Consider the following 16276-nt stretch of genomic DNA (forward strand, 5'->3'; position numbering starts at 1 on the left):
ACCAAGTCTTACAAATGCTGCCATTATTCTTATGTCTTAAATGGAATTTAAACTTACCTAAAAGTTAACATGAGGTACATCAGAAAACTTTCAAAATATAAAATATATAACATTTTAAGTAGAAACTCAAACAAAAAAAAAATACATAATAATACAAAATATTTTACTATTGATCTTGATGTATTTCTAATTGAATATTTATCAATTGTTTTCCTATCACAATAATAAATCTAATCATAGTGATTAAATGTAACAACTATGTTAGAAATTTAAATTGTTTTTTTTTCAAAGCAAATCTTGTTCAAATGTTTTAATTGTAAGCAAAAGTGAATGCACCGGTCTATATATATCCATACATTTGTACATGTTGTAAGTTCTTCTATTCGAGCCTTTTTTTCATTTTCATGAGTTCAACTAGATAACGTAACTCTTACATGCCTTTTGATAAAAGTAATTGAAATGCAATTAATTACATTGGCAATGTAATTGTAATGTTATTAATAACATTTGAAGATCAATGTAATTGTGACATTTTTGATGTTTTAAATAGTATTACATTTCAAAAATCAATGTTATTGTAATGTACTTAATTACATTTGAAAATCAATGAAATTGTAATGAAACTAATTACATTTGAAAATCAAATAATTGGAATGCAATTAATTATTTTGCCAAATACTTGAACCCAGGTGTGATTCACACATTTAATTTGACCTTGTTGTGATACATATATTGTTTGTATTTATTTCAATCTTTTATATTCACCACATTCATAATGACTCTAAAAAAACATTACGTTTGTGTAACAGGCTAACACGATTGAAGGTACACATTTCTTTAGTATATACATTTTTACACAATTAATGTTAACATAATCAAGGACCCTTACATTTGTGTACTTGACAAGTTTCCTGTAAAAGGAAACTAAAGTAATTTACATATATCACATATATACATAGTTCGCACTTCAGACACAACAGAAAACAAAATGGAAGGTAATAATTTCTTTAGTTTATATATTTTCACACAATTAATGTTAACATAATCAACGGCATCACTTGGTTTATCTATGCCTGATAACTTTGATCTTTGTTTTCTGAAAGTTATATAAAAAATGCGCGATATTGGCCGGTTTGGAATAATTTGTGAAAATGTTGCTAAGCATTTTGTAGAAAATGTAGAATTTTATATGTATGTTGTCTCATTGGCACTCACACCACATCTTCCTATATCTATGTGTTGTATGTGCTGATACGTGTACCACTGTATAGTTTCGTTAGCCTAGTATTCATTGCTTTATCAAAAGCATAATTCAAATTTTTATTTTAATAGAAACTTCGATGGGATATTATTTACAAACATGCAGGTTGATATAAGTAGCAATGGGAAGTATAGATATTGTGGCCGTTGGGGACAGTTGTGGGAAGACAGCGTTATTACATGCAATGCGACAAACTGATTTTAAAATTGGAAATGAACTAGAATTTATTAACATTCCACCAACGGTATATGAGAGCTACCAAGTCAACTTTAAGTCACATGGAGTTTATATCAGGGTGAATTTACATGATACAGCAGGACAGGTAATACAAATCAAATTCATATGTCAAATCCTTATACGATCTAGAACTAGGAATCCTCAATTTTTTTCAGTTATTCCTTATTCGGGGAACAAATGAACTACAGATGTAATATAAGGAGATATTGTATAATTGCTAATGAGACAACTCTCCAACAATAACCGAAGGGCTGTTACTAAATTTTCTACATTTTGCAGAAAATAAACCCTAGCTCAAAATGGCATGATGTCTTTAACATGTTTAACAATAGTTCCAACAGCTTTAAAAAAACAACCCAATATTGTTAATGTCATTAAAATCACATCAACATGTCTAAGTATGTTGATTTGTTCAAAAATGTTTGATTTACTTTAAAACATGTCTGTCGTCTTAACTGATAACTGGAATTTAATTAATGATATCAAAATCTTTATAATTGTTCGAGATGTACTTGTTTAACAAAATGTAATCCAATATTTGTTATATCAACTTATGTAGCAATTTGAGATATAGGTAAAACAAAAATAAAAAAAACATGGAATATACATATATAGAAACACACGTACGAGTCATCTATGCTTTTAAAACATTTATGCTTTAAATGTACAGATTTCATGGGAAACATTATTCAGAATTCGTTTCGTAGCATTCGTCTGTCGTTTTACTGATAGGGTAACAGTACAAATTGACAATACACATGGGATAATTATGATGAAAGTTGATGTACGACTTTGTTATGTGTGCTCGATTTTTTTAGGAGAATTATGATAGACTAAGACCGTTGGCATATCAACACAGTATTGATATGGTGTTTTTGGTCTTCGCAGTAACTAAACCTGACTCTATCAAAAACATTGAAGCTAAATGGATTCCAGAAATTAATTACCACCTCAAAAATGTACCAAGGATTCTAGTTGGTACAAGATCAGGCAAGACAGTAATCATAAGTGATATATAGCTGTATATTTAAAAAAAACATTGGCATGGAATGATTGAATACATAAGATGTGTCATTTTATTTTTACTATTTTCATTAAAACATGTCAATTCGGTGAATTGCAATGATGTAAAATGATAGTCTGTCCTACAGCTTTCACTCAGCAACGTAATACCATAGCATTAATACAATATTTTGAACACGGAAAATTACAGGAGAGGGCTGTGTTAGCGTGTCCAAATTGGATTACCATTGAAAGAAAGCCAATAACGGACACATAGGAAAATATGCTATATCAGCTGAGAAATTTACATTTTCAAAATTAAATTTCATTAAATTAAAATATTCTTTTTATATAACATTCTAATATGACGTCCTTATTACGCTTTGTTAACAAAGCCGTGTTCTAATGAGCATAAAGAATATGTTTGACACATGCGCACAAACTAAACGTTATTTCAATCGTTATTCTTTGAAATGTATACATTTAAGCAGCTAGCATAAACTTTAATTATATAGTTCTATAAAACAAAATATATTTACCCTGCTCGTAGTTAAACTTTAAATTTATCAGATATGAGATGTAATGCACAGACTCCTCGAGGAGAAAACGGGAAAAGCCAAACATTTTTACGGCATTTTCGTACGCTTCCTTATTCGGCTAACGCTCAGTGTAAAATATCGACAAATATAATGCCTACCCATGTTAAAATGAGCATAGAGCATGACATGACGGAATTATTTCTTAAACAATTGCACAAATCCCTTAACTTTTTGTTTCTCAATCTATAAAGCAAATGTAGGAGACGATATTTCATTATCTTTTTATATGAAAGTCTCCTTAACTGGTTATTTTTTTTTAAAGAGAAAACACATCCCTAGTTTTATACGATGCATTGTATTATAAATTATGGTTATTATTGAATATTTAGCTTATGTTACACATATGTGTGTGTGTGATCGTTTGATTTTTTTGTGCTTTAACGCAACTTTGTAAGCATCGCATTTAGGCTATTTTGTGTAGGCCAATGTTTGTTGGTGGAAGGAGCCAGAGTGCCAAGAGAAAACCCCACAACTTCAATAGGAAAACTGACAATCCTATTCAATTAAGATTGGAATCGAGTGCACCCGAATGAGTGGGTTTTAATTCACAACCCCAGTACTGACTAGCAAGTGATTATAGTAGTTACTACTAAGACCACTCGGCCAACGAGGTCCCCGTTTCTTTACAATACAATTTTGAAATCTTGAATATATGGCAGTTTTGTAGTATCCAAATCTATGGCGTGTTTCTTATTTTCAAATCTATGACAGATATTTTACAAGTGGCGGACCAGTCAGTACATATCCAACCAATGATTTCAAAACAAGTCGAAATGTCCAAAGGTTTCGAAAAATCTGCTTTTAAAAAGAGCCAGTATACAAAAACGCTAGGGAATACGACCTAGAAGCATATTCATAACCATTTGTGAATTGAACACAGACTTTAGAGTTGAAATCATGTGCCCCGGAAGAATATGCATTTCCTACTATGTGCATGGTACCTGTTTGACCTTTCATTTAACCAAGTTCCTTTTCAAACTAGAAAGCAATTCGAATATTTGCCTAATATTTATTTGAGCGTTAATAAAGATCTTTCTTGACTGATGACATTTCAAATCAAAGTCCTGTAATGACCAATGACTAGTCTCAAACAAGTGGTTTTCTTTATAAATAGTCTTTATTTCTCCAATTGTACAGTTATTCGTCATAAAAATAGTGTAAAATAATGTAAATATTTATTAGAAACGAATAATTACATTAGATATATGTTTCATTATAATACGTTATTCTGATTGGCTAACTGCACATCACAGGTTATTCCGTAAGCAATTGCATTAGACAATACAATTTATCATTCATGATGACACGAGGTCCCGCAATAAAGTGCACAGGTGAATTAAATAAAACTGGATAAACATCGTGTTTTCATGATCCTAGCTAAAAAATGTAATTATAAGTATTGAATGCTTCTTTTTGTAACTTTATAGGGTTGTAAAAGCGTTGCCCGTGCGTACATTTTTAGAACAAAATGTACTTCGGTCAACGCTTTTACACCCCAATAAATTTACAAAAAGAAGCATTCAATTCTTAAATGACATATTAGTTTTACCAAATCTCAAGAAAGATTATTTGCTACACTTATAACTGAAAAATGCTTTATGTTATGTCACATTCAAAAGACAAATTACAGAGACCATAATTATAACAAATAACAAGAAAGCAGCAAAAGGAAAACCAAAATACACAGTAAAAACTTGTGAAATTAAGGTTGAGGACAAAATCAACAACACGAGCATATGAAAACAAGGAGCAGACAAAACACAATTCTGAACTATATTTTTTTATAATATTAACTTTTCAAATTTTCAACAACAAAAATTTTCACCGTTAGCAGCGGCTTTGACGTTTACATAACGTTTTTTAATTGTGACGGAAATTACGTTATATCCAAACCTGCTATGGATTGGGTAAAAACCCAAATAATAACATAACTTTTTGTCGGAAACATCTGTAACAAAATTATTTTCAGTACGGCGATTCTAAAAAATGAATAGCAGTCATATTATAAAAAAGCTATACTTTTATTTTCCATTGCATTTTGTCTTATTAAGTCAGGGGCTAATTCCCAAAAATTATTGAAATATGCACTAATAAATACTAAACAAAAGTCTAAACACAATGTTGTGTTCTTAACATGTCTCATTTTAAAACATGTATAGGTTGAAAATGTGTTGAGGTTAAAGGAAGTGTTATCGTTGCGTTTTTCATGTAAGCTTCATTTTCATGTAAATGTTAACTGCATGGACATTAACTTAAAGATTAGTTACGTTACCTCATTTAAACCGGTAATTGCATTTCTTCTTTAAATCGTTACCTAGTCTCAATGATTCTATGACAATGCATTATTTGAACAGGTTGGAGTTTTTAACAACAAGAGAGGGGAACAAAAACTGGGAACTTGTTATGATCAAGATCATTTTAATTATTTTCTGAAGTCTGTTTCAAAAATATCGAATTCAGCATTGTGCGTATTTCATTTAATCGGAAGTATTCCTAACTTTGGCATTTTTACGTATCATGTATGTTTGTTTTGTTCATACAATGATATCAATATGTTTGAATTTTATGCGACTGTCATACAGGTGAGAGCTTTAGCTAGTTATAAAATCCAGATTTAATATCCCCTTTTCTACACAACCAAGGAATATGACAGTTGTTATTAGTTATCACAAGTACCAGGATTATGATTAATAATTTTATATGGATTTATAACAGGATTTTTAATACTAACATGGTTGAGGGCATCCGATACAGTTTCTCAAATGTAATGTCATTTTTATAATTGTGACATATGTTGTAGGCCTAGTCAAGTTATAAAATAAAACCCAAAATAAAACATAGGTCACCATGCTTGTTTTGAGAAAATTGAGGCTGAAAATGGGTTATTTGTGCAATTTTGTAAAAATGTTAGGCAATGTAAGGAAATGTTTGGAGCAGATATTCTTCGTCGTAAATTATTAAGATAGGGTTCAATCTGAATATGTGATTAGTAACAATAAGGAAAAAAAATCCCTACACGAATGACTATACAATTATTCAAGCCTTGCTTGAGATTGCGGACAAGATGCTAAGTTTGGTATTTTTTTTAACCTAAAAATATGGAAATAAAGAATTTCTGAAAATGTATTTTTTTTCATTTTTCTGCAATAACTGCATTTTGTCATGCTTTCTCCAAATCTCAAATAAAAAACATATGTCACCGTGCTGGATCTATGATAAACGCGATTTGTCATAAATCATGCGTCCCCCTTTTGTTACCTCAACGTTAGGGGTTAATTGCACGACGTCGCTGGCAGACAATTTCGACGTAATCTCTGCAAATTACTTACGACAGTTTTCAGATGTATAAATATTGCTTGTAGAGAGCTACCTATCAATTGGTAATATTGTTTTCGAAAATAAAATCATGTGAATCATAAAAAACTCTCTCTGTTTGTGGTCTAAGTGAGAAACATTTCAGGACAAGTTATTACGGACTGTTGATAAGTTTTACGGCTTTTAAAATAAAAGAATCGGCAATTTAGAACTTGAACTTTTTATGTTGTCAGAAAACAAAAACAAAATCTTATCAAGGAGAATCTTTAATTTGCTAAAGGATGCTTTTGTCCAGACAGAAAAACTATAATATGAGTTTGAAATTTGTGGTTTGGTAAAAAACGATTGAATTAATAGCGAGCGGACTGGACATATAACCTATACCCTCCCATTCCCCCAGCGTTGGGTTTGCTTTTGTTCCTCTCCCAACTTTCCAAACTATACCCACCTAAATTAAGATTTCATAACAAGTCACTTGTATAATCATGTACTATTATATACTTTCTCTTCAGTTTTTAATGCTTTTTTAGGGGGGAGAGGGGGAGAAGGGGGAGGAGCAAGTTAAAATCCAAAATACTTCTCTCATAGCGTAATTTTATTGGTAAATAACTATATATAAAAAAAAATCACCACAGCGCGACGCATTGCGGGGTGCATAAAATATCGCACGTCATTCCTCTGTCTGTCCTTCCTGTCCTTCTTGGTAATTATATTTTTCAAGTGTACAATTCTATAAAACTTATATCGCATGGACACGTTCGAAAATCAGTGCATATCAACTATTCTTTAAAAGAGTTATGTCATTTGGAAATATTAATTATATTGAAAATCCCATTGTATTTGCTGTCATTCCGTCATTGCTGTAATAGATTTAAAAAAAAAATTAAATGACAAAACAAACATAAAGCATGAAACGCCATTCGTCATATGAAAACAACATAATAAATGTTTTTAAAATAACACGGGGGTTGTACAGGAAGTCATATCCTGACTCATTCCTTATTCTTGCTCAATAGGAAGTTTATATATCACAACATGTTTTATATGATACCAAACTGAAGCTCAATAAACATTCAAGAACTCAAAAATTAATTTAAGAATCATCACAATAAAGTATACAGATTTTAAGAATATTTTTTAAAACTAACAAGTACGTGAAGTTTTATGCAATAATTATAAATAATTTCTGATATACGGCGCAACATTTGAAAACCCCCTCCTTTTCATAAACCATGTAAACTGTAAAATCAAATTTTGAATCATACTCGAAAAGTATACAAATCTTCAGATTAATATAATTAAGAAGTGTGTAAAGTGTGTACAGTTTTAAGCAATAATCATAATCATTTTTGAGATACACAGCGAAAGGTGAAAAAATACACCCCTGTTTTAGTTACAAAGTCCTGTAACTCGAAAGTTCAATTTCTTCGTGATATCAGAAAGGCCGAGTAGTTCCGATTGCGCTCGCTCAACATGGAAAGAGACGATGCGCACGAATCATGTTGACTAAAACCAAGTTTTTGATGGAACTGCAACGAACTAGAAAGTGATATATTAATTCTATTCTGAAATTTATGAGGAATGCCGTTAATCATTTCCATAAAACCCGAAAGTTATGTTAGCAGTTTCTATAATACAGATTATTAAACGATATAAGCAAATCAGCCCTAATACAGATAAATAAGCATCTGCAATACTGAAATCGTTCCACTGTCGATATAAATCAAGAGTAAATATTGCTTTTCGAACAGGGCCAATACGAAAAAAAGCCGTATTGGTCCATGGGCTAATACGGGACGTTCACTTCTGGTTTCAATTTTCTAACGCCATTACTTAAATTTTGTGGTATCGTTAAAACATTTGCATTATATTTTTTAAATAAAAATCATAAAATAGACAGTTTAAATGATGTGCACTATTTCGTAACGTCTTAAAGTTTTGAAACGAAAAAAACAGGGCCAATATAGAAACAACCATTTTAAATTTTTTTTAAATTATATAATAAAAGTGTTGTGAACTGGCTGTTTCTGTATTGACCCTGTTATATATTCTCGATCAGATGGATTGGCCTTCGACTCTTTGAGTCACGGCTCCAATACAGCAAACTTCGAATATAAAACAGGGCCAACTCAGAAACAGCCCGTTAATAACACTATACTATTGGACTGTGTATCAGTGTACTGTATATAATACTCATATCCCAACTTATATAACGTCTGAATGTTAAAAGGGTTTTGGTATAATAAAGTACTTAGCACTTCAATGGTATTAAAAGAATCGACTGCTGATTCTTCATTGGGTTCTTCTAATACCTGCGTCTCATGATCCATTATATTAGCTGAAGACGAAATTCGGAAATATTATAAAAAAAATAACGGTAAATCTGTGTTACTTGGGTCTGCTTTTTATATCTATGATCTTTTTTTTTCTTTTTGAAGTTTGAAGCATATCGTAAATTAGTTGTATAAATCTACGTAATAATTAAGGGGTTTGATAGTATATATTGTCCTTTAACTGTTGAAATTGTCATTCTTGCAATTTTAAGGAGACAAAGTTACCCACACCAGAAAATAAAGTTACTGACAGTCTGACTAGATTTGGCTAATAAGTTACGGACATCTTTTAAGTTGGCATGCCCTTAAGTGAACTCAAAGTTATCAAAATTATGGTGATGGAAACTGATTTCTTTATTCAATAATCCTATCAATAACTACAGGTAGGAGATTTTGTATTAATCACACATGAACGAGTTTAGAGTCCGTCATCGTGGGCTGTTGGTAACTGTTTAAGCGCAATGGAAATTTGCTAACGGAGAAAAAACAGAAATTGGAGCATTGAAAATCCACATTACATTTCTTATTACGGAAAATTACAATCATTACGTCCCGCACAAAGTGACATTTTCCAGGAATTCAAACGCTTAACGTCAGGCCAAGAGTTGTCTCCCTTGAAACTGTCTCAGATGCCCTTCGGTTTGATGCTAGCCTGTCAAAGTTATTGAAATATATTACGTAAATTTTTAATATTTTTACTGTTTTCCTCGTCATTTAATAATTACAAAGTGTTTGTTTTTTTGGAATTTCTGGTAACTACCTATTTCTATTTCAAACTTGTGGTCCATTTGACAGGTATTTGGATGACAATTGTATTTCAGTATTTAAATCAGATGCTCAACATATTTTCAATACAACATTGTAAGATGACTGACGTATTGATAAGGTTAACGTATAATAGTTATCAAAGGTACCAGGATTATAATTTAAAACGCCAGACACGCGTTTCGTCTACATAAGACTCATCAGTGACGCTCATATCAAAACAGTTAAACAGCCAAACAAGTACAAAGTTGTAGAGCATTGAGGACCCAATATTCCAAAAAAAATTGTGCAAAATACAGCTAAGGTAATCGACTCCTGGGATAAGAAAATCCTTAGCTTTTCGAAACTTTCGAAATTTATAAACAGGATATTTATAAAAATTACCATATAATACTGATGTTCATGTCAACACCGAAGTGCTTACTACTGGGCTTGTGAACTAAAGAACGGCATAAACAACCAATCAGTAGAATCAGTACATAAAACTATTGTGTTGAGATGGATTGCAATATGATATGGATTTGTCATGCTCTTTATCCGTTTTCCTTTTGTTAGAATCCCGTCATGATGAACGTATTTTGGCTGACCTGAAAAGAACGGAACAAATGCCAGTAAAGCAAAAAGATATAGATGTATTCTGTGAGAGTCACAGTTTGAAATACTTTGAAACATCTGCTCAAACAGGATATGGGGTAGAAGCATGCCTGTACGCAGCTGTGAGTATTATAAAAGAACATCATACATCATATTTTACTTATTTCACACGTTTTGTCAATATGTAACTCATTCTCATACTGAATACGATTTATACCTTTTGGTATATTGTGAGGACGTATGCCATTTGTTTTGAATATTGTATACAAATTACCTTTATTGATTCTTCTGGTTTTTTTATCGTTTGATAACTGTCTTATGTGTGTATCACTTTCATCTTCTTTGATTCATAGAACGAGTACTGACAATTCCATTTAAGAATGAAATGCTTCTTTTGCTGTTCTGTTAGAGTGTAAAAGCGGTTACCTAAGCATATTGAATCAGAAACCGGGAATTGCATCACACAAAATATATGACCACAATCAACGCTTTTAAATCCCTTTAGCAGTAATACCAACAAAACAATGTCATCACTAGTAATCGTATGTCAAAAAGTACATAAAAAATACTACACTTGCAGTGTAGTTTAAAATTGACCCCACGTTTCATTGCAAAATTATTTTTTTTAAAGATGACATTTCAGACTTAAAAAGACACCATTCTTGTTCTATCAATATATTGGATTGATAACAATTTTATGACACTGTAAATAGACTGACTACTTTTACCTCTTTACTGAAATAGAAAGTACAAAAAATAGTTCAAGCTACTAAAGAGTATGCTAATAAGCTTTTCAATAAATACATACTATTTTACTGGGATACCATAAGAGGTTGGATTTTAGTCATTAAACGATTAATTGTTAGTTGCTATTCATAAAACGAAATACTGTATTTGAAATAAAATAAAAGTTGTAATATTTGTTTTTAAGTGATTTTTCAAAGAATGCGATAATTATCCTACATAATACACTAAAACATCAATTTTAACACTTCTCATTTCAGGTTGGAGCTGGTGTGGCCTTCAAATATGAGAAGAACAAGATTCCCTTCTTTTTAAAGATGAATATACTTGAAAATGGTAAGACTGTTCAGAATGTGCCTAACATTTGCTGTCTGGACAGTTACTATTTCTATTAATGTTCTTTTCTGTAACATTTGATTATATTATTATTGTTTTTTAGAATATACAAGTGCTTATATAAAAATAAGATGTGGTATAATTGTTAACGAGACAACTCTCCGCGAGGGACCAAATGACACGGAAATAAACAACAGTAGGTCACCGTACGGCCTTCAACAATGAGCAATGCCGATACCTCATAGTCAGCAATAAAAGCCCTAAAATGACAAAATTAATGTAAAACAATTCAAACAAGAAAATTTACGACTTATTCATATACAAAAAATTAACGAAAAAAAATATGTAACACATCAACAAACGATAAACACTGAATTACAGGCTCCTGACTTGGACAGACACATACATACAGAACGTGGCGCTGAATATAACTTAAATGTGGCTTTCCATTGTTAAAAAATACAACAAACTGGAATGTTCAACAACTGTATGCAGTATTAAAGTAATTTCATTTTTTAAACCATCATTGCACATGAAGTATTTATTAGTGTTTTCATTAAGATAATTGAAATAGGAGGGAATAAGCCAAGAGTCAAGTCAGGGTCAATAAAGTTCTTCCAAATATCCCAATTTATAACATATTTGTAAAACAAACAAGAAAATACGAACGAAACCAGAAACTATATACAAACATTAAATAGGACTGATAGTTATCCCCACCTTCAAAAGTAATCTTCAGGACAGGTCCATGGTCAGAGCTGAAGTTTACTTTGGACGAAGTTGACTTTGCCACAAGCAGTCCTACACACAAGTTTACTTATAACCAGGTGTGCATTCAAAAGTTAAACCAGACCTGTTCCTTTAAAAGTTAACTTTTGTTTGATCCATGATACAGTTAACAGTATCCCAAGTTTACTTTGGTTTGGTCTGCTCTACTAAGGTAAAGTTAACTTGATCCTAAGTTAACGTTGGTCTGGTCTGCTCTTCTAAGATAAAGTTAACTTGATCCCAAGTTAACTTTGGTCTGGTCTGATATTCCAAGATAAAGTTAACATGATCCAAAGTTATCATGTAAACAGCACTGCTTTTATTGTATGTATCATCGTGATAAAGAATATCCATAGAACAGATTGAAAAGCAGACCTGTCCCCATGACTGACAGGACTGCTCTTTTGAATAGCAAACTTGTCCACAGGTTTGGTCTGGTCAAACATACCTGTCCACAGGTCTGGTCTGGTCAAGAAGACCTGTCTTCAGGTTTGGTCTAGTCCGGTCAATCAGACTTTTTCACAGGTCTCGTCTGGTCCGGTCGAGCAGACATGAATACAGGTCTAGTCTAGTCAAGCTGACCTGTCTGCAGGACTGGTGTGGTCTAGATGACCTGTCCTGTGAACAGGTCTGATCTAGCAAACTTGTTCTCAGGTCTGGTCCGCAGCAGTCCTTAAAACACAGACACGAGGTCTGGTGTGGTAGGGTTAACGTTAACTTACAGTAAACCTTTAGAGCAGTTGTAAGGACTGTTTTTAGTTAACTTGTGTACAGGTTAGGACCGCACTCATCTGTAACGTAAACGATTGTATTCTATATTTAATCATTTGGTTACGAGGTAAAGTTTTCATTGAAATTAAGTTTTAATTTATGCGTACAGTTTTAAATCCATCGTTGGTTGGATGAACGAGCAGACAATCAGCAAAAACTTTTGAAGGTAAGAGGAGAGAGAGGGGTAATTACTTAATAAGTCGGTTTGGTTTGTGATAAAACAAAATTTGCTGTATGGTGTCTTTAACTTTCGGAAGATCAGTATAATGTAATATTTGTTTATAAGTGGATGAACTTATTATTTCCTGATATGAACTATATATTTTCAGAAAAGCTCTGTCATCGGAAAAATTTACGTTACATAGTATCACAAGTGTCCTCATTTTATCATGCCGTTTTTATTTACAGAGGGTTTGACAGGACTCGAAAAATACTTAAGAAGACCCTACTTGTTTTTTTATTCATATGCAATTTTATCAATATGTCCATTTTTTGTAAATTTTACTATTTATTAAACATGCTTAATGTCAAGGAATGCTTGATCCGTAATTGGATTTTTGTTTTTCAACTTCGTATTTTTTGGCCGTCTATCCGTTTTAAGGTGGTATGGGTGTCTTCCTCCATCTTGGATTGTAAAAAACAGAGAATCAAAGGTCCAGATTTTCCATCAAGTTAACAAAATTTATTGCAGGAATGCAGATGTTTAATGTACATTTTCATTTAAAAGTACCAATTTATAAGAATTTAACTTCTAAATATTGATATTTTTGCAAATCTTAATTATTTTTTTTTTTTTTTTTTTTTTTTTAAATTGGCATTTTAAGGGGAGGTAACTCTAAAAAAGTGCATTTTCTGAAGGATTCTGTATGGAATTTTCCTATTTTGTATTTTAGCCGGAAAAAACGTACGGTGACCCTATCTTTTCTTTTGATATTCTCAAAGCAGTGTCTGAAAGCTATCTTTTCCTGAAGTATTTAACAATTCTATCATTTTGTTTAGTTTCTAATCACAAAATGGTGTTTTTTCCTGTATAATCCATACAAAATGTGTCATTTTGTCCCGTCCTGTAGCTTGAGAAAATGCGCGGTGACCTATCCTTTTTATTATATTTTTCAACATGTATCAATAGATACAACGTTTTGGCAAAGTATGAACAAATTCTATCATTTTTATTTTAGACTCCCATACCACCTTAAGTTTTTAACCACTACTGATAGATCTGGCATCTGTTGTAAGTTTTAAAACCACTAGTTCGATGCTACTACTGGTGGACGTCTTGTCCTAGGTTGTATCAACAGCCCAGTATCATGCAAGTCTAAAACAGTATTTTTGATCTAAACAGGAGCTGCAAAGTCTGAACAAAATTTATTCAGTCATATTCATTTTTTTAGTCAATTTTAAGTAATGTTCAGACAGTTCCCTTGCGGTCAGTTAAGTTCTGTTAAGTAGCAGATCAGACAATTCAATATGATGTTATTGTGAACAGGAAAATATCAGTTACCGAACTGTCAAATTGCAAGCAAAATGTTCCAACAGTACTAAATTTATAGCAGTGGATAAGTCGAAAACTAACTTGAAAAAATGGAAAGGACGTAACATCTTATGGTTCAGTCTTTTAAATGCTGTTCATGTCAAAAAGACCGTTTCAGATCAAAATTGGTTTACCAGTGCAGAAATGATTAATTAAGGTTGCAAAAGTAAAAGAGTAAAAAACACCGTTACCATACAATAAAAAGCAACACAGTCCATAAGAAAAACCAGCATGTGCAAATAAGGTGTTCCCGAATGATTAGCAGTTTTTCTGCAATAATAAAAAAACACAATGGCAATACTAAAATACTAAATTGTCTTCACGAAAAATATTACTGATCGATATTAATATTTGACAGAGCTGATCCGCATTCAAATTTCCCATAAACTTTTCCAGAGAGAACTTCAACCTTACTTAAAGAGATTTGTGATGTTTAGAATACGACCCCGAATTATACTACTGTTTATAAAAATCATAATATCATTACCACTTGAGTCACTTTTTTCACGCAAATATACCTTTTTGTTTAGGAAGATCAATTTTAATTCGAGGAAGTGGTATTGATATTCAGTAAAGAGATAGGAATAATATCCAAAATCTTACTTGATACCTTTCAAAGACAATGTCAAAAGAGATTTTTGAAAATAAATTGATTTTATCGTTCCTATTTCATGTATTTATGCGGATAAAACAAGTTTATTGAATTATTAAAAGGACGGAAGTGATCAAGGGTATTTTAACTTTCAACATTAACAACCTTAGCCAGCATATGGTGTATAAAAAAGTAAAATAACAAAAATACCGAACGCCAAAGAAATTTCAAAACGGAAATCGAATGGAAAACAAATGTCATATTCCTGGCTTGTGTGTCACATATGCAACAAGATCCTTACCCATCTGTAGCACCTGAAATCACTCCCAGGTTTTGATAATATTTCAGTTGCTCATTCCTTAGTTTTCTATGTGATGTGTTGTGTCCTGTTGTTTGTCTTTTCGTCGTTTGTTGTTTTAATTTGTCATGACATTGTAAGAGTGATTCGACTTATGAGTTTAAATATCTTATTGGTATCTTTTATCTCCTTTTTTCACTAATCGAATACCTTGGTAAAACAAAACTGACGAAAAGAAGAAACCATTATAGAAAAGATAAATTGACATTTCAGAGCTAGATTCGTACAAATTCGGGGATGTTTTAACATTTCAAAATCGATGAAAAATGGACGGGCTTGTAATTCTTTGATATCCTATAAAGATCAACCCAAAATATTCATGTCAGTAAAACTTCAAGGGAATAACTTGAACTTAATCATTTGAAACCTATGTTCAAAATCAGTCTGTTAATTAACAACTCTGTATCAGGAAAATCATAATGGATGACGCAAAATCTTGAAAATATGTTTAACTTGTAGGGATAAATGTATACACCATTTGCGAGCTTTGTTGGATTTATGCTACATAGAAATGATGAGTTTGTTAACAATAAGAAAGCTGCAATCAAATGTGTTGACATACAATTTAGCTCTCAAAAGACTATCTATGTCGGACCCAATGTATTGATATAACGCAAGATATGAGGCACATATAACTGTATATGTTACCTATGATGCAAGATGGGTTCCACATAGTCACTTCGAATTATCAGTGAGAGGACGTAACCTTTGAAGCAGAACTGGAATGGGAAAGGATGAAATTAGCTTCTTTATACAAATCAACCTCATAAGAAAATACAACAAGGGAAAAACTACGAGTTTTAATATTCTTGCCGTTATGAGCATGCATAAGAAACCACAGAATCATATACTACAAAGTACAATACTCAATGAACTTGAACTTGTACAACAGGTTTAACCATGAAACACATATGAATACACGTCCAGCTTGAAATAAAATATAGTAGATATTTAAAAAAAAACAAACACCGATGACGCAAACAATGCTAGGAACTTTATTCTGAAATGAATTAGCACAAGGACATCTTGATGATTGTTATACAAGTCAGATTTATATATATCGATGAAAG

The 16276-nt window shown here is 31.8% G+C and overlaps 1 protein-coding gene across 1 annotated transcript in view; it reads left to right on the forward strand.

The window, feature by feature from the left end:
• Window positions 1-948: 948 nt before the first annotated feature.
• LOC139503814 (uncharacterized) overlaps window positions 949-16276 on the forward strand; it is a 30487-nt gene continuing 15159 nt past the window's right edge. Inside the window, exons 1-5 of the mRNA XM_071293746.1 lie at window positions 949-995; window positions 1333-1583; window positions 2317-2488; window positions 10068-10228; window positions 11111-11186. Coding sequence (XP_071149847.1) covers window positions 1383-1583; window positions 2317-2488; window positions 10068-10228; window positions 11111-11186 — 610 coding nt within the window. The 5' untranslated portion in view covers window positions 949-995; window positions 1333-1382. The remainder of the gene's footprint in view (window positions 996-1332; window positions 1584-2316; window positions 2489-10067; window positions 10229-11110; window positions 11187-16276) is intronic.

Source organism: Mytilus edulis, chromosome 14 (assembly GCF_963676685.1).
Source record: "Mytilus edulis chromosome 14, xbMytEdul2.2, whole genome shotgun sequence".
Classification (NCBI taxonomy): Eukaryota; Metazoa; Mollusca; class Bivalvia; order Mytilida; family Mytilidae; genus Mytilus; species Mytilus edulis.